The 22949-nt window shown below is 41.3% G+C and overlaps 1 protein-coding gene across 1 annotated transcript; it reads right to left on the minus strand.

Annotated features, from left to right (window-relative positions):
* Window positions 1-3556: 3556 nt before the first annotated feature.
* On the minus strand, window positions 3557-14376 carry mylk4b (myosin light chain kinase family, member 4b). Its single transcript, XM_053321857.1, has 12 exons — window positions 13849-14376; window positions 12358-12439; window positions 10622-11069; window positions 10288-10511; window positions 8228-8333; window positions 7348-7441; window positions 6605-6714; window positions 6346-6487; window positions 5049-5119; window positions 4796-4924; window positions 4440-4671; window positions 3557-3601 (listed from the first exon to the last, which is right to left on the minus strand). The coding sequence occupies exons 1-12, from the start codon at window positions 14374-14376 to the stop codon at window positions 3557-3559; spliced, it is 2211 nt and encodes a 736-aa protein (XP_053177832.1).
* Window positions 14377-22949: the final 8573 nt, after the last annotated feature.

Below are 22949 nucleotides of genomic sequence, written 5' to 3' on the forward strand. Positions count from 1 at the left end.
GATTTCAAGAGTAAAAATCAAATCTCTGAATGTAATCTAAGAATTTCTGTCTCTTTTTTTTCTTCCCTTGTTCAGTTCTCTGCAGCTCTCAGTCAGATATGCTGCCCTCTAGTGGTTCAACTTCATCATTGACCAGTTTTAATATGAAGGAACATAAATATCCTCAATAATGTGGAATCTATATGTGCAGAGATTAAATGTGTGATGACCCTGCATACAGAGTAGTACACTGTGAACATGTTTGATATATAAATGACATGTTAGTAGAATATAAACCCAGTAGAGCTCTGAGATCTACTGACTCAGGTCAGATAGTCGAGCCCAGAGTTCAAAGTTCAAACTAAACATGATGAAGCAGCTTTTACACAACTGGAACAAACTAGCAGCAGAACTGAAATCATTTTTAAATCCAGGTTAAAAACATATTTCTCTTCTCCTGTGCTTATGATTGAGCTCTTTTAACCCTCCTGTTGTCCTCAAGTCAAGGAAGGAAGGAAGGAAGGAAGAAAAGGAGGGAGAGTGGAAAGGAAAGAAGGAAGGGAGGAAGGAAAGGAAGGAAGGATGGAGGAAATAAGGAAGGTAGGAGGGAGGAAGGAAGGAAGAAAAGGAGGGAGGAAAGGAAAGAAGGAAGGGAGGATGGAAGGAAGGAAAGGAAGGAAGGAAGGACGGAGGAAAGTAGGAAGGAAAGCTGGAAAGAAGGAAGGAAAGGAGGAAGGGAGGAAGAAGGAAGGAAAGCTGGAAAGAAGGAAGGAAGGAAGAAGGAAGGAAAGGAGGAAAGAAGGAGGGAAGGAAGGGAGGAAGGAAAGGAAGGAAGGACAGAGGAAAGTAGGAAGGAAAGAAGGACAGAGGAAGGAAGGAAAGAAGGGAGGAAGGAAAGGAAGGAAGGACAGAGGAAAGTAGGAAGGAAAGAAGGACAGAGGAAGGAAGGAAGGAAGGAAGGGAGGAAGGAAGGAAGGGAGGAAGGAAGGATGGAACAGTCAAAACAGACGGGGTCAATTTGACCCGGGAGGACGACAGGAAGGTTAAAGCACTTTACATTTTAATCTTTCATTTGCACTCTATGTCCTTTTAATGATTTTAAAGCTAATCATTATTTTATGCTGCAATCTTATATTTAATGCTCTATTCTAGCATTTTATTTCTCTATTTCTATTTTTCTGTACTTTGTTTTTATCATTAGTGTGTGTGTGTGTGTGTGTGTGTGTGTGTGTGTGTGGTTGTTGTGGGGGGGGGGTTAATTGTATGTTTTAATGTTTCTCAAATTACATGTTTTTCTGTTTTATGTAAAGCACATTGAGTTGCCATTGTGTATGAAATTTTACTACACATTTACAAATCTCTTTATAACTTCAGTAATTTAAAAGTCAAGAAATGTCCATTTCTGTAGTAATTCATGGGAAAAAACACAATATCTCTTCTTCATTTTCTAGTGTGCTTTATTTATTTGCTTATTCATATTCTACATTTATTTATTTATTTATTCATCATTACACAAGAAAACTTGAAAAAAAAAAGAAGTCATAAATTCAAATAAACAAGTATTCAAAATCACAAAGCTTTTTTCCATTTTCAAATGGAAGAATCAACAACTGAGTGACTAATATTCATCCAACTTTCCATTTCTTACCCAGAATGGGACAATACTGCACAGACCCATGTCTTCTTTTTGCTCTGTTGTTGGCTCCTCATCAAGCTGAACTGAACTGTGCATTAACACAAAACAATGTGGATAACTAAACTACATCCTGTTTGTACGACGGCGTATTAGAGCCATATAAGTAAAAAAAAAAAACTGACCTGGAGGAATTACTGAGATTAAAGTCGCACATTTGTGAGAAAGAAGTCAGAAAAAAGGTGTTTTATTCTGCCAAGCAGTCACGTAGCCTCACTTTGCAACATTGGAGAGAGGTCGCTCGTCGTGGAAGAACTTATTAAATTGTACTTTTCAGTTGGGTTTAGCAATAATAAGGAGATACTTGTTATCTTAGCTCAGAGTCACCATATCATCCTAAGCATCAGGACTTTGAAAAGACACTGCAAGAAACTGGGCCTTGGATGCTCTGCTGACCTCTCAACGTCCTCTCTAGAGCGGCGTAACGTGCCTTTGCGACAGTGACATATCATGTGACTCTTTGCCTTCAAATTTTGGACTTTCTCATAAATTTGCGACTTTAATCTCAGAAATTCTGAGTTTTTTTCTCGGGATATTACCCCCCTCCCACCCCTCTTTTTTTTTTACTTATATGGCCCTAATACGCCGTTGTACGTTTGTCTCCCCTGAAATAAAACTATAATAACATATTGAATATAAGCTTTGTACTTCAAGTACAGACTGGTGTTGAACCAGTAAATAAAGGAACATAAGAATCCACTCCAGTCATAAACATGAATCATTCATAGGTAGTATTCTGTTGTTCGTTACGCCTTCATGGAAGGTGAGAGGGCTACTCAATACTGCCGAAGCAAAGCCAAGCTCTGGTGGCATGAATGCATACAGAAAGGCAATCCAGGCTACAGTGAAAATGAATGTGGGTTGATTATGGAACAAAAACCAGGAAGCGGCGTACAGTAACTGAGATATTCTTACTTTTGGGGGGGGGGGGGGGGCGACGGTATATGCAGAGCTGTGTTATATATATACAAAATAAATTAAACAAGGGTGTGACTTCAAAAATCAAGCTCAAGTTCTAAATGTATTTTTTTATGTCACGTTCAAGAAAAGAGAGATAACATTTTCATAAGACTTGTAAAATCAAAAAGAAAGAAAATAATCTGTATTCACAAAAATATATTATTTAAATATAGTAACATTCAGTCTACATCCTGTGTGTGTGTGTGTGTGTGTGTGTGTGTGTGTGTGTGTTTTTTTTTTTTGCTGACTCTTGGAGAAATAGGCCCGAAAACAAAGTGCAAAGCATGCAACAAATCAGGACGACATGACAAAGTCAGAGGGAGAACAACAGTGTTTGTTTGATGCAAAACTGCAGATTTTCATTCTGAGAAGTGGAAGTTGTAGAAGTGGCAAGTAACACAGGCCCTTTTTCTCTAATATCTTGGATTCACTATTGAAAAACAGCTCTTTTTTTTAACCTTTGCAGCTACAAGAAACTAAAAATACCACAGAGCATCAAAGGCTCATTCTGAAGTATTATACTCTACAGGACAGCTACCAATGCTAGCAGGCAGTTTCTACCTCAAACTTTAGGGGTTAAAAAAGGTCAGATGTCTTCCTGCTGGCCTCACAATATTCTGTTACAGGTCCGAACTACAAGCTGCGGAGGTAAGCTGATGTCAGGGTGCGAGGCAGAGAGTAGTTATCCAGTAGCTGTTACAGGTAAAGCAGCATTGGTCCAGTGTTGGGCACCAAGGGCCCTACATTGTCAAGAGGCATGCTGAGGGCCTCACAGTGTTTCCTGGAGAGAAATAAAAACAGATTTCAGGATTAAAGATGATGAAGGATAGTTTTAAAATAGATACTTTAAGCTGAGAGATAATTGATAGGTGCTGTATGTTGGCTTAATGTAATAAAATATATATATAGATGTATCTTACCTGTCTAGCTCTCTGGAGAAGGAGCGTGTGTGGAGTGGCACTTGTTTTTCTGCAGGTGGAGAGGAAACACTAAATTAGTGAAGTTGCCCGTCTATTAGTAATGCTTTTTTTCCCCCAACTCTTTTTTTTTAACCCTTGTGTCGTCCTCCCGGGTCAAATTGACCCTGTCTGTTTTGACTTGTTCCTTCTTTCCTCCCTTTCTTCCTTCCTTCCTTCCTTCCTCCATCCCCTTTTCTTCCTTCCTTCTGTCCTTCCTTCCTTCCCTCTGTCCTTTCCTTCCTTATTTCCTCTGTCCTTCCTTCCTCCCTTTCCTTCTTCCTTCTTCCTTCCTCTTTTCCTTTCTCCCTCCCTCCCTCCTTCTTTCTTCCCTCCCTCCTTCCTACCTTATTTCCTCTGTCCTTCCTCCCTTCCTTCTTTCCTTTCCTTCCTTCCTTCTCTCCTTCCTTCCTCCCTTCCTTCTTTCTTTCTTTCCTCCCCCTTCCTTCTTTCATCTGTCCTTTCCTCCCTCCCTCCTACCTTCCTTCTTTCCTCTGTCCTTCCTCCCTTCCTCCTTTCCTTCCTTCTTCCTCCCTCCCTCCTACCTTCCTTCTTTCTTCTGTCCTTCCTCCCTTCCTCCTTTCCTTCCTCCCTCCCTCCTTCTTTCCTTCCCTCCGTCCTTTCCTTCCTCCCTTCCTTCTTTCTTCTGTCCTTCCTTCCTCTTTTCTTTTCTCCCTTTCTCCCTCCCTCCTACCTTCCTTATTTCCTCTGTCCTTCCTCTCTTCCTTCTGTCCTCCCCCCTTCCTTCTTTCATCTGTCCTTCTTTCCTCCCTCCTTTCCTTTTCCTTCCTCCCTTCCTCCCTCCTTTCCTTCCTTCCTCCCTCAAAAGCGAAAGTGTGTTTAGACTTTACCTTCAGATTTAGTCGATAGTGCAGACTCCGGTCTGACAGCCAGGGGTGTCTGAGGGACTCTGCAGCACTCATCCTCCAGCTCTTGCTCTTCACCAGCAGACGGGTGATGAAGTCTTTGGCCTCGTCTGAGATGTCCAAAAACTCCTCTTCCTCGAAGTTCCACTGACAGGCCAGAATGTTGTTTAGTGTCTCGTTGTCATCGTCCCCCAGAAACGGAGACAAGCCACTGAGTCTGAAGGAAAAGAAAGACAGGTCAGGGGTGCTGCTGGCTATATTTATGTGTGTGTGTGTGTGTGTGTGTGTGTGTGTGTGTGTGTGTGTGTGTGTGTGTGGTTAAATTAGCGTGTAAGACTCACAGCATGTAAGTGATGACGCCGAGGCTCCACATGTCTGTGGGGAATGAAACAAACTCATAGTTGATGACTTCAGGAGCTAAAAATTCAGGTGTTCCAAAGTTGACCCTCAGCTTCTCTCTGGGTTTATACCTGTTAGAGACACAAAACCACAAACATAAGAAACACACACACACACACACACACACACACACACACACACACACAGGGTTCAACAAATCTACTTATGAAAGAGAAGATAAATAAAGCTTCTCACCTCCTGGCCAGACCGAAATCAATGATTTTGATCTTGTTAGTAGCTCTGCTGACACAAAGAATGTTCTCAGGCTGAAAAAGAAGAAAAAGTTAAAGTTACAATCTTTTTAACCTTTGTGTCGTCCTCCCGGGTCAAATTGACTCCGTCTGTTTTGACTGTTCCTTCTTTCCTCCCTTCCTTCTTTCCTTCCTTCTGTCCTTCCTCCCTCCCTCCTTCTCTCTTTCCTCACTTCCTTCTTTCCTTCCTCCATCCCCATTTCTTACTTCCTTCTGTCCTTCCTTCCTCCCTCTCTCCTTCTTTCCTTCCTTCCTCCCTCTCTCCTTCTTTCCTTCCCTCCTTCCTCCCTCCCTCCCTCATTGTCACTTTCTTTCCTCCCCATTACATTGCTTCTTTCCTCTGTCCTTCTTTCTTTCTTTTTTTTTTTTTTTTTTTTTAAAGATTTTGTTGGCATAGACGCCTTTATTAATCAGTAGATCGACAGGAAACAGGGGAGAGAGAGGGGGGTGACATGCAGCAAAGGACCTCCGATCGGGATTCGAACCGGGGTCGGCTGCGTATATGGCATGCGCGCTAACCACTCGACCACCTGCGCGCCCGTCCTTCTTTCTTTCATTCCTCCCTTTCCTTTCGCTCTCTCTCTCTCCCTCCTTCCTTCTTTCCTCTCTTCCTTCCTTCTTCCTCCCTCCTTTCCTTCCTTCCTTCCTTCCTTCCTCCCTCCCTCCTTTCCTTCCTTCTTCCTCCCTCCTTTCCTTCCTTCTTCCTCCCTCCTCCTCTCCTTCCTCCCTTCTTCCTTCTTTCCTTTCCTTTCCTCCTTTCCTTCCTCCCTCCTTCCCTTCCTTCCTTCCTCCCTCCTTTCCTTCCTTCTTCATCCCTCCTGTCCTTCCTTCCTTCCTCCCTCCCTCTTTTCCTTCTTTCTTCCTCCCTTCCTTCCTTCCTTGACTTGAGGACAACAGGAGGGTTAATGGGTAAAATATATATCAGACAGACAGATATCAGACTTATACTGTGAGCTTCCTGTCAACTAAAAGCAGATTTAGACTTGAAAGCCTTAACACTTGTTTGATTTCATTGTTTTAGCCCAGTGAGAGAATGCAGTATTCATGTAATTTACCCTAAAAACTTAACAGTGAGACAAAGCTGCACATAAATAAATATTGGGATATGACTTTTTAATAGGTTCTGGGTTGAAATACAGTCGAAATAAGGGTGGAACAGCGCAGTAAAGTAAGGAAATGGGTACAAAGACTGATAAGACAGTGAAATAAGAATAAGAGAGGTCAAATTTATGCAGGTTTACCTTGAGGTCGAGGTGCAGGATGTACATCTTATGCATGTACTGCAGCCCTTCACAGATCTGGCGTATAAACAGCACCGTGTCCAACTCCGTCAGGTTGTAGTTCTCATCAATGATGCGGTCAAACAGCTCGCCTCCCTCAACACTGAAGCACACACACACATATATCAACATCTGGAAAAAGAGCTTTTAATGCTGCTGCTGCTGTAGTACCGCACACACACACACACACATAGAAAGATAGACTGTTAGGTAGACTTACTACTCCATGACGAGGATGATGTCATGGCGAGACTCGAAGGCGGCGTACAGTTGGATGAGGTTGGAGTGATTCAGCTGGTTCATTACCTGGATCTCATTCCTCACCACATCCTGAGAGACAGGAAATAGTGAAATAAGTTAATAAACATGCATAAAAATAGAGATACATTATAAAAAAATGACAAATATGCAACAATAAACTGGAATAATACTGAGTCTAATGAGCAAAAATGGTATAAATTCATTAGTTCTTGTGCTTTCTTTACATTATTTGGCAGTATATTTATTATATTGCAAATCTGACTGAACACAGACACACAGGCAGATAGTCGTGAGGCAGCAACACTGTCAGTTTTGGACTGATGAGCAGTGACGCCGAGCTGAGCCAGCTGAGGATTTAGCCGTGCATTTATTGGGGCTTTGGGGTTGGCGCTGAGCTTTTTGAATATCTCAGATGATAATGTAACCGCAGAGCTATGTTTGGACATGTGACCTCTCTCTTACATCACTTTTGGATGAGCGAGAGCAAGAAAAAAACACAACGAGACTGACAAATTGACACATACTCGCACCCTCTTTGCTGTCGAGCTGCATCTATTTTTAAAAAAAGTAATCCTTGATGGTGCTTAGCAATGATAAAAGTAATCGTCTATTAGGGCGTCTACAGAATCTGGCATCCCGACGCCATTATTGAGCATGTATGCTGTATTGTATGAATCGCCGATTGGTTAATTATGACCGCACCTTCTCTTTCTGGCTCCTGGCTTTGATGATCTTGGCAGCCAACGTCAGACCAGACGAGTTCTCGATGCACTTGTGGACTTGTCCAAAACGCCCCCTAATCAAAGAAAAGCAAAAAAACACATCGATAAGTCAAATATATTGATTATAGAGTAAATAATGAGCCTGGAAACTGGATTTTTCAAGCAGATATCCAAAACATTTGCTGGATTTAGCTTCTCAATTGTGTCAATTTAAAGTTTTATTTCTTATTTTCTATCATTGTAAACTGAATATTTTTTTGAGCTTTCAACTGTTGGTAGATCCAAAACCCAAAATTATATATGTTGGTCACACAAAACAACCAATTTGAAGATGATGATGGTGACTTATGATGGTTAGTTGTCAATATTTTCTGACATTTTAATGGATATCATCATCGAAAATGACAAATTTTAATCCAAAAAGGCAAATAATCATTAGATGGAGCCCTCAGTCACTTGTGTACATACATTATAATTGGCTCCTTCAGTCATACAGCAATTAGAGCTATGTACTGTGTCATTATGTCAGAAATCTTAGAAATGTGCTTGCGTGCTGAGGGGTAATCTCCAGTTTGAGAGACAGGATTTAGCACTGGTCTATTACATCAGAGAGGCCCACTATTTTGCAACTGCCCCCCCGGCTCTACCTCCCTAGGCTCGCAATCATCTGCCCTTTAGGGGCCCAATAAAAAGGTCTCGGAAAAAACTATTAGCCGTCCCCTCACAGGGCGTGAGATCCTCTGTTATTCCATTAGAGAAGACTGATGTGTTACGGCGTCTGTGGTCGTATCTGTAATGCAAATAAACTCGGCCCGTATTATTATGAGAGCCGAGCATTCTGCGGTTTTCTTCTCACTCACCCGCCAAGGACCTCGTCTCGGTTTATGGTGTAGTAGGTGGCGATCTGATGGGGTTTGGGAGTCACGATGCGGTGGTCAAAAGGTGCTGATGGTGGAGGGCTGGAGTCTGGAGCAAAAACAGGAGAGGAGATAAGATAAAGATAAAGAAAGAAAAAAAAAGAGTTTGCTTTTGCTTTAAAATATAATCAGGCAGAGATTGAGGAAGAGATCACTACAGGCCCCTCGCCCCCCAGAAACGAAGTGGATCAAAATAGCAGCATGCCAAAGTCTCATTATCTGCTCTGCCAGCTGTGCCTGCTGACATGTTAGTGACGCTTGAACAGGGAGGGTGTTATGACATTGGATCTGCTTCAAAGTGTGAGGAACAAAAAGTCAAATGTCACCAACTAAAGACTGAGCTGAGTCTGCATTTAGAGTCTGCTGTCCAGGAATCTGAGATAAAAATGTAGATTCATGCCAAATAAAGCGAAGATTTTAGAAATATAATAGTCCTACATTTAACTTTTATGGATAGTCTATTTTTTTTTGGCCAGATTTGGTTGGAAAACAGACTCATTTTACATATATATCTCTAACAATAGCAACTAACGTTATTTTAACCCTCCTGTTGTCCTTGAGTCAAAGAAGGAAGGGAGGGAGGGAGGGAGGAAAGGAGGGAGGGAGGAAGAAGGAAGGAAAGGAGGGAGGGAGGAAGGAAAGGAGGGACGAAGGAAAGGAGGGAGGAAGGACGGATGGGAGGGAGGGAAGAAGGAAGGAAAGGAGGGAGGGAGGAAGGAAAGGAGGGAGGAAGGAAGAAGGAAGGAAAGGAGGGAGGGAGGGAGGAAGGAAGGATGGGAGGGAGGGAGGAAGGAAAGGAGGGAGGGAGGAAAGAAGGAAGGAAGGAAGGAGGAAGGAAGGATGGGAGGATGGGATGGAGGGAGGGAGGAAGGGAAGGAAGGAAAGAAGGAAGGAAGGAAGGAAGGAGGGAGGAAGGAAGGAAGGAGGAAAGAAGGATGGGAGGATGGGAGGGAGGGAGGAAGGGAAGGAAGGAAAGAAGGAAGGAAGGAAGGAAGGAAGGAAGGAGGGAGGGAAGGAAGGAGGGAGGGAGGGAAGGAAGGAAAGAAGGAAGGAAGGAAGGAAGGAGGGAGGGAAAGAAGTAGGAAGGGAGGAAGGAAAGAAAGGAGGGAGGGAGGAAGGAAAGATGGGAGGATGGGAGGGAGGGAGGAAGGAAAGGAGGGAAGGAGGATGGAAAGGAGGGAGGGAGGAAGGAAGGATGGGAGGATGGGAGGGAGGAAGGAAAGGAGGGAAGGAGGAAGGAAAGGAGGGAGGGAGGAAGGAAGGGAAGGAAGGGAAGGAAGGAAAGGAGGGAGGAAGGAAGGAAGGAAGGAAGGAAGGAAGGAAGGATGGGAGGGAGGGAGGAAGGGAAGGAAGGAGGGAGGGAAAGAAGGAAAGAAGGAAGGAAGGAAGGAAGGAAGGAAGGAAAGAAAGGATGGGAGGATGGGAGGATGGGAGGATGGGAGGGAGGAAGGGAAGGAAGAAAAGAAGGAAGGAAGGAAGGAAGGAAGGAGGGAGGGAAAGAAGTAGGAAGGGAGGAAGGAAAGAAAGGAGGGAGGGAGGAAGGAAAGATGGGAGGATGGGAGGGAGGGAGGAAGGAAAGGAGGAACAGTCAAAACAGACGGGGTCAATTTGACCCGGGAGGACGACACAAAGGTTAATGTGAATGTGGAAGCAAAGAAAGCTAGTCCCTTAAATAAGCTTCTTATTATGAGCGCTCTGCTCCAACATGAACATTAAGTTGGAACAAATTTTGGATATTGCACATGAGAGATTTCTGTATTTGTATTTAAATCACAATGTTTTCTCACAGGTTTGGAAAATTACTAAATATGTTTTCATAGGCTTATACACGGCCACATACACCACAGGATGTTGGAGCCAAGGCCTAAATGTCTACATAAAGTTTTATGTAATTCCTGGACCTGGACCTGGACCTGGACCTGGACCGCAGTGATAGTTATGATCCTGATGTAGTAGTAGCTCACTTTTAGCTTCTCATGCATCATAAGGCTTTCATATCTCACCTATGATAAACTCCCCTGACTCATCCTCCTTCCCCTCCTCTTCCGTCTTTGTCTTCACGTCATCAGATTCGGACGCTATAGGCTCGGCCCCCTCCGCCAACTGTCCATCAGCGGCTTCCACCTTACTGTCTTCCACTCGACTTTTTTTCAGGTCGTCTTTAACCACGTCTTCTTCTGCCACGCGACGTTTGCTGCACGTGGCCACATCGCCGACTTCTTCAGAGCTACACACACACACACACACACACACAGGAAATTGCAATACATTTTATCGGTGCCACTAAATAACTGAGATGATGATGATGATGAAGATTTCTGATTCTGTTACAAATACCTTTCTTGTGTTAGGAGAGCAGGCTTGGAGATATCAGTGGAAACGTCTGTGATGACACTCGGTGTTGATTTCGGCGACACTTCTGCTTCTCCTTTATGCCTTTTCTTCCCATCGTCCTCCCCTCCTACTGGCTGCTCTGGAATAACATCAGCTGTCTTTCCCTCTTTCTTCTTCTCCCTCTCTTCCTCAGCCTCTGAGTCTTCAAAGATACTCCCCTCCTCTTCTGCCTCCTGTCTCTCTTTAGCTGTCTTCTTCCTGTCCTCTTTTGGCAAGGCGGCCGAGGTTTGCGACCCATCCAGGATAAGCTCTGTCGACTCCTGTCTTCGACCTCCACTTCCCCGGTCCTCCCCTCTCTGTATGTCAGCCTCTGTGTTTCCATGTGAATGCTCCGTATTCTGCCTGTTGAGTTTTTCCACCTGTTCCTGCAGCTCGGGCTCATTCAGGGAGTCTGAAGTGGGAAAAAACAAAGATGCAACCATGAGTGTTGGTTGGTTGATAAGTTGGTCAACCACAATCTCAACATCTTCTGGATATATTGCCATGAAATATGGTGTAGACATTCATGGATGAAAGTTAATGCTGATACTCTGTAGCAAACCCTAATAATAGGTCACTTGTCAAACACATCAGTTGAATAATGGAGCTCTAAAATACTTCATAATGGACTACTTCTCCAATTAATGCCTTAATTCCTATTAAAGCTGCAGTTGGTAAGTCTTATAAAAGTAACTTTTTGTCATATTTGCTAAGACTGTCACTATGTAGGCCAGGATTGTGTCTGATGGAGCGTCTGACAGCTGTCGATCACTGCTCACACACACAGGCCCCTCCCCCTTCCTCCTCACAGGCCCCTCCCCCTTCCTCCTCAGCTCGGTCAAGCTCATATCTCTAGTTTCTAGGTAAGGTATAGCCATGTGAAAGTCACTGTAAAGTGTTTTATATCTAGCTGTGTGGAGTGTAGTTCATGTATTACCGGTCGCGTGCACGTGGTCACATGCCGCTGCGTGCACATCAGCCTCCTCTGGGGGAGGGACTTTGGAGGCTGGGCAGGAGTGCAGTGGAGAGGGAGGGGGAGGGATCTGAAAGTTGTACTTCTTCAAATTTGATGCTAAGTCCTCTCTCTCCTCAAAGTTACCAACTGCAGCTTTAATACTTGTATTTTAGATTAATACTAACATACTAGGCTAGTTGGCAAGCAATAACAGAAGACACACATGTGTAGTACAGCTAAGCATGTGAATAATCTCCAGTTAGCATTTAGCTGAGTCTACATTGAGGCGGACAAAGTTTAGACTAATAAAAGTTCAGTGAAGTTGGCCGATGTGTGGCTTAGTCAGTCTTAGACATCCTGAAATAACCACCCAGGTAGAATAAAATAAGCAACATTAACAGGTTTCCATTTTTATTGAATCCAGTGAACTATTTTAAAGATTTGAATGTCCTTGTCAATCCTATTCTAGTAGATCATTAAACACAAAGATGCTCCAGTTAGCATTTAGCTGAGTCTACACTGAGGCGGACAAAGTTTAGACTAATAAACCTTCAGCTATGTTGGCTAGTGTATGGCTGTCCTAAAATAGTCACCAGATAAAAAAAGAAAAGCAACACTTTACAGGTCAAACTGTATATTTTTTTATAGAGCGGTCTTTCCATTTTTCTTCTATTCCCACAGATCATTAAACATAAAGATGCTGTGCAAGTGTCTACATGAGCTCAGGTGATTGTCTGAGACTAACCTGACGTATCTGGGGGCTTCCTCTTCTTCTGGGCCTTCAAACCCTTCAGGCTCAGTTTGGTTTTATCCTTGTCATCCTTTGCCTTGTTTTAGAAAGAAGAAACAGACAGACAGAAGATCAAGCATTAGACATTATCATACATAATACACTGGATCCATAAAGCTAAAGACGTGGACACAACTTGAACCAGATATGAAAGTCTCATATTTACAGCATTTTATTTTTCTTAGTTGTCTGAAGATTTTTGGAAACTCATTCGGAAAGCCAAAGTATTTGTTGGTGTTACTATGGTTACCACCAGTGATGCATGCCTCTTCGACAAAGAGGAAAAGTCATATATCCTCACATATCATCAGCAGCAGACTACATATGACACAACACTGCAAACTCATGTATTTATTCATTTACTTCAGACTTTCCTACTTAAAGAATACCACACAGTGAATCAAGAGCATTATATGACAACAATATATTATTTTCAATGCACGGCACCGGTATATATGTACAGGATGATACAGGGAAAGCTTTCACGTGAACCCTGCTACTGTTTTCCTGTCATTTAACATGTGTGACAGAGGCCACATGGAGTCATAAATCTCTTTCTCTTAACCTTCCTCCGACCGCTGAAAACACCCTCTGAATCAGCAGAATTCAAGTATGTAAGGTATCCCATCTCACACACACACACACACACACACACACATATTCTGCATAGACAGAGTAGTAAAAGCTATAAAACAGTCCACCAAGAATACCAAACATGCATAATTTAATGTAGACTATGTTGGGGCTTCATACAAAGGACATCAGCCCTCATCTCATCAATCACTACAGTATTATGTGACGGATTCAGCACGAGCCAGACTGCAAGTGCTAAACTGACTGTGTGTCCAGCCCACTGCTGATAAAAGACATGATTTGGATAAGAGAACCAGTCTGACTCTAATCACCTACACCTCTGATACAAGAAGGAAAACTACTTAACATTACAAACAATCTGAGAACGACATGTTGAAGAACAGCAGAACTAATAATAGATTCACAAAGAGCCACGACAACGTATATCAGTTTTTATACACAGGCGAGGAATTCAAAAACATGTGGAGAGCCATTTAAAAGAGGTGCCTCATGTACGTTTAACTATACCTCTTTAAACTTTAGAGCCAGGAATTAATAATATCACATTTCACCGATGCAATCAAGAGGATGCCATTCCCAACCTTTCGGACGGCACTTAGTGAGTCTGCTGCAATGATCACAATGCAATTAGACTTCTCACTATGTTGACATGCACATAGTACAGTAAGAGAAACCACCATAGGTACTCAAAGCAAGATAAATATAAAATCACACCTACTATTATGACAACTGTAAGGCACAATAATCCATTAGTTAGTTCATTTGTGAAGTTTCCTTTTAATTTTGAGGTTGTTTTTGCCCACTTCCTGCCCGAAACCATTGGTGGTAACACTATTAATTAAACACTCTCACCTTCCTGTTATGTTTGTTTCCAGGCTGTTTGAAGAGCAGCTCCACCAGCCTGGAGCTTTTCACCACTTCCCCGATGAAGCTGATCACCTGCTGGGTCCCTTCCACCAGCTTCTCCACCCCATCCAACCTACGGCTATGATTCTCCATCCGCTCGGTGGCCCTCTCCACCACCACCTGTAGCTCTCTGCACACCGCCACCACCACCTCCGAGCCACCGTGACCACCACCATTTCCACGTCCCTCCTCGCGCATAGAGGCCAGATCGCGACCCATGCCCCTCACGTCTTGGGATAGACCGTCAAGCCGGGTGAGGACGGTCTGCTGCATGTTGAGCAAACACTCCATTTGAGAGCTGAGGGAGTCCATACGGCTCTCAACGCAGCGCAGGGCGTCATGAGGAGAGGAGGAAGAAGAAGCTTGGGACTTGTCTGATCCATTTAAAGAAAGCTTCCTTCCACCAGGCTTCTGACCGTGGAGAGGGTTGGGATCATAGACTTTGGCTAAAGAGTTGACCAAGCTGGAGCTCATGGTCGATTTAGCAGTAGACCCCCCTCTCAAAAACCAAAAAAAACTTTTCACTCACTAATGAAGCCTCATGCAGACTTGATACGAACTACAATATAAAAACATATCACCAGAAAAAGCTGCAGGCAGGAGAAAAGAAGCGGAGAGAGAACAGAACAGAGATGTCTCCCCCAATGAAGCAGCACTGAGTTAAGTTTTAAGAATAGCAAGTGGCTGTCCTCCAAATTAAAGAGCAGCCCCCTGTGGACGTCAGGCACAGAGTGGCCAGTGATAAGAGCTGAGGGCTCGGGTGTGCAGTAGGGGATTGATGGGGGGGTTTAGAGGGAGATGCTGGAAAGGATCGCTATGTGACATTTGAGACACTTCAAAAGCCCTTCAGTCAGGTGTCACAATCCCAAGAATCTGGGACTGAAATATGACGCCGTGAAAAGTAAGACAAACAAATAAAATGTACAGCCAACAAAAAAAGAACAGGGGAACGCCCAAATCTGGTAATTAAGACAGTTTGTGGTTATTATAAGAAGATATAGAAGATGTAGAAGTTGTGAGTAGTGCGCCACAAGTTCTAGTTTGAAAATTTCCATATGGAAGTAAAATGGCTTTCACAATTGTTCTGCAACAGGAAGAGGGGTGACAGGTGTGAGTGCGTGCAAGGCCACAAAAAACTTTACTAACCACTGGGAGCTTTGTTTAAACACATAAACATTGTGAGTATTTCTGAACCTCGTCAAATGCCACCCGGTTCTCACTACTGCCTTGTTTTTCACCAAGCTGATGCGTCAGCAGAACATTGCATAATTGCTTGTAACTCCCAGGGTCAAGACTCTCTAGGAAAGAGAAAAAAAAGAAAAGAAAAGAAAAGAAAAAACAGACCTCAAGACTTATTTTAAATGTGAGGTTTAATTTTGTATATTGGATCAAGACTCTCTAGGAAAGAAAAGTAAAAAAAAGAAAAGAAAAGAAAAGAAAAAACAAACCTCTTATTTCAAATGTGAAGTTTAATTTTGTTCATTGTGCTTGTGATATTACAACCTTGCCAACACGCTTTATATAAGAAGCTGCATTTTGAATTAGGATTAAGTATTGAGTATTGAAAACTTATATTTTGCTACTTTCTTTCATGCTGGATATCTACTTTTTGGTTTTACTCCATTTATGGTTAAATATTAATATTAATTGTTTGTCTAAATAGTAAAATAACCTGTATCTTGTTAATGTTGTAGCTCATTCATACCTTTATTTTGTTTTTATAACATGTTTTTCATGCTGGAACAAATAAAAATGTACTATTAAAATAAAGATAGCATTCTGAATATGAAGCGAGGTGCAGTAAAGGCGAGTAAAAAGTTTATTCTAGTCAATGTTTGCAGGTTGCAGTATGGATTCTAAGAAAAGACGGGTTTCATTTACAGTGTAAAAAGAGGCGGCAAGGTTCCTAATATAGGCTCTCCATCCGTGCAACGTGTAGACAACGGAAGAAGAAACCCGCAAACAGGTGATACCAATGACACCCAAGAACTGTTGACACAGAGGAGAAGAGATTTGATGGAGAGGAAACTTAGTGCACATGTGTTGTCACAGAATAAAGAGAATGAACTGGCACAGATAGACCAATGCACAAGTTCATACGTCTCAGCTCGGGTCGTATTGACTCCTGCTCGCTGACCTCAAACCTCAAACCTTTCCACGTCTCAGTTTAGAGGTATCTGGAGTGGGCAGGGTGACAAAGCGCCGGCGCCTATATACTGGCACCCAAAAACTGACCTATACTCTGTTTGTCCCTCGCAGTGTTCCCAGTACAGACAACTCGTCAGCTGTCAGGTTTAACACTCGTAGCCTCGGTGCCTATTAACCAGCTAAGGTGAGAATGAAAGAGGACACGGTGCGAGTGCAGACAGAGAACAAGTCATAACGTGGAAATGCATGTTTGTTCCCTGAACGGACAAAGGAGATCACTGATCAGGAAGACACTAAGCTGCTTTGTAAACATGAGCACATCTGCATTAACCGCTGCTTGACCAAACAAATGCTGCAAATACAATATGCTGTAGGTTTATGTAGAAGTTAAAGAGCCATTTCATGCTAAATCAGTCCACTATAGTGCATTTAAAGATATTAGCTCAGCATGATGGTCCAAAAGCACTGAATGAAATGTCAATGTTAATGTCATCTTTATTTATATAGCACATTTAAAACTGCCAATGGCCTACCAAAGTGCTTTATAGTAAAATATGCAGAGACAATAAAAACAATAAAAGCAATAAAAACAGTTAAAACTAAATAATATAGAGAAATATAACAGATAAGAAGACCCAATAAAAGCGGCTATACTCCGCCAAAGGCCAAGGTGAACAAGTGGATTTTAAGCAGTGTTTTAAAAGTGGAGAGGCAATTCGCAAAATGTGTTTTTTTCCCCATTAAGAATAGATCTAATAACTATAATCCATGACTGAAAACTACTTTTAAGTAATCTTTGATTGTCAATAGATATCGTAAGTTGTTTCTTTTTGTACTTAGAGCATCAAAAATCTTAATATTAATGTATTTTCTACAACTAAATACTAATTTCACCCTGTTTTTATGAGAAGGTGGACCCCAGTTACTGACTATCTGGCTTAGGACTCTTATACACACTTATACTCTATTCATTTACTTTTTTTTCTAAAATATACCTTTTTTGGGTTACAGAACTAGATAAGATATGTGCTACACCCTTTACAGTGCTATCTCTGTGTGACAGATGAGACCCAATCTCAAGATGTTTTCTTTTCTTTTTTGTATTCCTTTGTGATATTAAATGCCTGTTAACGTGCATTTAAGGCAATAAAGTTCAAAACTCACAGGTGAAACTAAGCTAAGTGGTAAATCTGGCTCTAAATACACTTAAAGAGGCAGTAACTAACCTTTTTTTAGCAACATATTACCACTTCATTAAGTTGTTATGGCTCATAGTTGCTTGTTTACACATCCAGCAAACATGGAAAAAAGTAGTACTGATTTATAATTGTGTTTCTTGGCACCCACTGAATAAAAGTCTAATATTCCTTCTCCTTCAAGCCTTATTTTTGTCTCACTTCAGAGGAAAATGTTGGACCACTGAGTTGCTAACCTTGTCTGTGTGTCATTCGGTACAGGACAGGAAGTGTACAGTGAGTTTATCAGAGCTTTAAACAGCTGCTTGCTGCGGCTATAAATGAGTCTGACGAGTGAAATGAGTGATGAGACTGAACCATACAGTAAAACAGTAACCCTAACTCTAACCTTAACAGAGTTGGATCTAAATTCTCTGTGGATTCATCATCACTACAAGCGTCAACGTTGCCATTACACACCGTCATATGGTGTTTGTTCCACATCAGTGTTAGCTGATTTATTATGTTTGATGTACTCTTGTTGTTGTTGTTGTGTGTCCTGTAATGTGTCCTTGAGTGCTTTAATAGGCACCTTTCAATAAATTGCATTATTATTATCATTATTAGTATTATCATTATGGTAAATGGACTGTACTTACATAGAGGTTTTCTAGTCGTTATGACAACTCAAAGCACTTTTACACTACATGTCTCATTTACCCATTCACACACTGATGAGAGGAGCTACCATACAGTGTAATCAGGAGGAAACTAACCATTCACACACATTCATACACTGATGACAGCGGCTACCATACAGAGTGCCAACCTGCTAATCAGGAGGAAACTAACCATTCACACACCGTTGGCACAGCAACAGGAGCAATTTGGGGTTAAGTGTCTTGCCCAATGACCAGGAATCAAACCGTCAATCTTCCAATTGGTGGACGACCGCTCTACCTCCTGAGCCACAGCCGCATTTATCATTATTAATTATTATTATTATTATTATGGTAAATGGTAAATGGACTGTACTTATATAGCGGTTTTCTAGTCGTTATGACAACTCAAAGCACTTTTACACTACATGTCTCATTCACCCATTCACACACATTCATAGAGGGGCTACCATACAGTGTAATCAGGAGGAAACTAACCATTCATACACATTCACACACCGTTGGCACAGCAACAGGAGCAATTTGGGGTTATGTATCTTGCCCAACGAAACATCGACATGTGGACGACCGCTCTACCTCCTGAGCCACAGCCGTGTTTATTATCATTATTATTATAATCATTTTAATTATTATTAGTAGTATCACTTATTATCATCACTGATTAGTCACTAGTTTCACTGATCACTAGATTAGGTGTCTGACAATGTGTGATGGATGGCTCAATTCGCTCAATGTGAGTAGGCTTAAAACTTTCCTTTTTGATAAAGCTTATAGTTAGGGCTCTTAGAGCTCTTAGCTTATGCTGCTATAGGCTTAGACTGCCGGGGGACTCCCATGATGGACTGAGCTCCTCTCTCCTCCTCCCTCTCTCTCTCTATCCATCCATCTATATCCATTAACATTCATGTTCTATTAATGCATTCAATAAGCTAAACTTCTTCCCTGGAGTTGTCTGTGCTTTCTGGTCTCACAGGTAATCTGGGCCTGGAGACGTCCGGATGACGGATTCCAGTCCCGGACCTTCTAGCTTCATTGTTAATTTTCATTGTGCCTCTCTCCTCTATCCTTCCTTTCTCTCCTCTCCTTCCTCCTCTCTCCTCTATCCTTCTTTTCTCTCCTCTCTACCCCAACCGGTCGAGGCAGATGTTCTCCCACTCTGAGTCTGGTTCTGAGGGTTCTTCCTGTTAAAAGGGAGTTTCTTCTTGCCACTGTTGCTCATGTGGGAATGTTGGGTCTCTTTAAAGTTAAAACCTGAAGAGTTTGGTTTAGAAACTGCTCTGTTGTGATTTGGTGCTATACAAATAAAGATTGATTTATTGATGGCTGATTAAAACTTCAGACATATTTAAAAGATGGAAAGAATCTAGCAAAATAGATGCTACAGTACAAAACACAATATCATATATATATATATGACAATATTATCATGGTGATGGTTGACTGGTGTGGTCGTGTTGTTGTGTGCAGTGGAAGGTTTAACTGTACCCTGATGGTAAATCTCTGAAATCCCCCGTCAGAAAGGGTTACGTGCAAAGATGAGAGTCAGTGTGTGTTATAGGATCGTTGTTTAGGAATGAGACTGACCCATCCTCACCACTCACTCTCTCCACATATAGAGTTACTCAGCAGGAAGACGCTGACAATACATAATGTTTATTCTAGTGCAGCAGACGATCCAGTAATCCAATATCGCTCCATAGCAAAGGCCTGAACAATGTGGATGTATCGAGCTTTAGCCCACAGACACAATAATAGAGTGCGTGCCATGCAACAAGCCTGTTGCCTCAGGTTGTGGTAAACTGAGTCCTCATTTAACAATGGCTTGGCAACAGAGAGATGGAAAGTAACACAGAGATGGAAAGTAACGGAATACAGATACTATTAGTATTTCTGTGTCGTCTTTTAAAGAAATTAAACACTGTGCTGGCTTCGTTTTTATTTTCACACTATTTTAAAACTTCAACACACTCGTAAAAACATGCAGGTAGTAGATTTCATTCTTTCTTTGTAGATGCACTCAGAGTAATTTGATCCATTTTAGGGGGGGGGATGCTTTGAAGGACTCGGGAGATTGGAGATTCATGAGCTGCACCTGCAAATTTTTCCCAGTGAGACAATGGACAAATGTTGTGGTCACTAAAAATGTTTGGCTCTCCCAAACAAGAGCTCAATGACAGCTTTCGTATCTTGAGTATGTTCCAGGACTCCGGTGTCCAACTATGGAGGCCCTGAATCAGCCAGGATGTCCCCGACCCCCCCCCCTTATGGCATCCCTGCCCGCAAAGGATGACTCAACCCACACAGCTTCTTTACAACCAAAAATAATGTAATCAGAGGAGAGTTGAACCTCTTTAAGTTCACTAATAGGATGTTTTTCATCATCTTTCATCTCTGTATCGTGATTTTAGGAGATTGTTTGTGTTTAAACTTTAAGCTTCAAGTTTTTTTTTTCCTGTGAATGATGATTTGATATAAAGTGACTGATACACAGTGGATTTTGGGGTTCTGAGGATTTGGTTTGGCAAGTGAAGGTTGCACTTTTCTGCTGCATTTGGACATTTTCAGTCTTGAAATGTAGAATTTAAAAGGAAGAGAGAGATTTGGAGTTCTTCTATGAGAGAAACTTGCTGACCTTCTTTGATTTTAAGGGGGGATGCTCGGTCCCTCTAGCCTAATATTAGGTTTGAACTGTTGCCATTGTTCAAAACGAGTTTCTTTATTTATGCTATGAATTTATCTATAATTCTGTCAACCTGTTTTTCCCTGTTGTATTTCTGTAATTTGGTCCACACAACATCTGTTACATGCCTGTCTGTCCTGAAAGAGGGATTCCTCCTCTGACGTTTGTCCTTATCTTCAATTGAGGATCTATGGATGTTGGATGCTTTACAGATTGCAAAAAAGAGATCTCGAGAGGCAAATTTATGATTTGTAATATTGGATGAAACAAATAAAACTGACTCAATTTGGCTATTTCACTGCAAATGTTCGCATAGTTTTACATTTTGAACCCTTTAACCCCACCTCAAGTAAGTTGGGGAAAGCATATTTCTACACTAATAGCATGCAGGCAGGACTTAATTGAAGCTAAATTATGCTTACAATTATGTTTTTATAGCTGCAATATAAAAGGGATCTTAAAATAATCCACATCTTGCACATCATTGCATGCAAATTTTTCCCTAAATCCACCGTGATATATTTAGTATCTTTGCAAATCATGGAGTATAATTTAAAGTAAATATCTGAGAGTTTAAACAACACCCATCATTGCAACATGCATTATTATTAATATGACCACAGGCATGTTTTTCAGGGTTTTAATTTTCAAGTGCTTTTTCCAGGACTGCTGGAGAAAGGACGTCTGGCGAGTACATAACAATGGAAAGAAGGCTGAACATTATCTCTGCTGCTCCACCTGCTGCTTTTCTATCTGTATAAACCTACTTGTGTCACCGCTGGCCGATGACAGTCTGTACTTTCACAGTTCAGCTGCCGCGATAACGTTCGTGCAGGTCTGACTGTTATGACCTAGGACACACTAGAAAGATTCCTTTAATGGGATGGAGGAGCTCTGTGACGTCAATAAAGTGTGTGTGTGTGTTTATGTGTGTATGTGTGTGTGTGTGTGAGTTTGTGAGGGTTGTGTTACATAAGTTACAGATTCTTATATAAATAGATGCATAGAAAACAACTTTCCTTTGTTATCTGTGAAAGCCTCCAATATCCTTTTAGCTCAGTTTGAGAGTCGCTCTAAAAGCCTAATTATGATTTTCATGAAACCGTACAAGCAGACGATAATCACACATCGCCTGTTTACTGCTGGCTGTCAATGTTACATAACGAGTAGACAACTGGGCGTGTTTGAAAGGGGATTCTGCATAAATGGTGACCTCTGACCCCGCAGAATGACTGTGAATCCCACTGCTTCAAAACATGCACACACATACACAGACAAACAAAAACCAGCGCAGCTTAGCGGAGAATTCAAGCAGAGGATCGTGTATCTCACTCCATCTATTAGTGTCACAGTGTCAGCACGAAGTGATGGTCTAGCTTGATAAATATAATTGAATAATCAAAAAAGATTAATGATTTAATGTTTTGTCGGTTTGATGATGAAATAGGAGCAAACATCAATTAATCAATTAAATGTTCAGCCCTGACACTGACCTTTCACGCTGACTTCAGGAAAGCATTCAGACATTCTCACTGTCTGAATTAACATTATGTTCAAGGATTAATAAACTTTAAATAAAAAGGTATTAGATTTTACTTTTAAAAACAGAAATGCAAATATAATGGATTGTAATAATCTGTGCTATCTGGCTGCTTCATTGCTCGACCATTCAGTTTTTTTTTAACTCTGACATCACCACAGCAACAAATCAGTGTGATGGCAATAAATGTAAAATTTCATGAATATACAAAAGTTTGAGAAAATAAATAAAAGTCAATTAATGCAAAAAAAAAAAAAAGTTTAAATAAAATCGGAAGGGATTAATGTCGACCAATTTATATATTTGAATATTTATAAATTACTGTATTCATATTTGCATGTATAAACATATGGTACATGCCATCATATTTACTGAAATAAGTGTGGCCAAACTTTTGATAGGTACTGTATTTTTGAAATGTCTTAATGTATATTAGATATTAGTTAAATTATGTTAAATCTGATGCAGAAAAGAGCATTTAAAAAAAAATTGCTAAATAGATTGGTCAGTATGTGTTGTTTTTAAAATCTGCAAAAGTCTGTGCTGCACTAATTTATTGTGATTAAATTGTGATTATAATAAAGCTGACATAATGATCCTTGTAATGGATTACTTGACTAAAATGGTAAAAAAAAGAAATATGAAGGCTAGTTGGGGCCTTATTGGAGGCTGTTATTACCTGTTTATTTCAGTTAGTCAATGTTAATGGAGCTCAAGATCTCTGGTATGTTTTGTAAAATTTAAACCCTTTATAACAAACTAATATAATAAACTAAATCATGTTAAATTAGAGTGTATGGTCTATTAAGTATGAGGAAGGTGTA

This window comes from Scomber japonicus, chromosome 7, assembly GCF_027409825.1.
Source record: "Scomber japonicus isolate fScoJap1 chromosome 7, fScoJap1.pri, whole genome shotgun sequence".
Classification (NCBI taxonomy): Eukaryota; Metazoa; Chordata; class Actinopteri; order Scombriformes; family Scombridae; genus Scomber; species Scomber japonicus.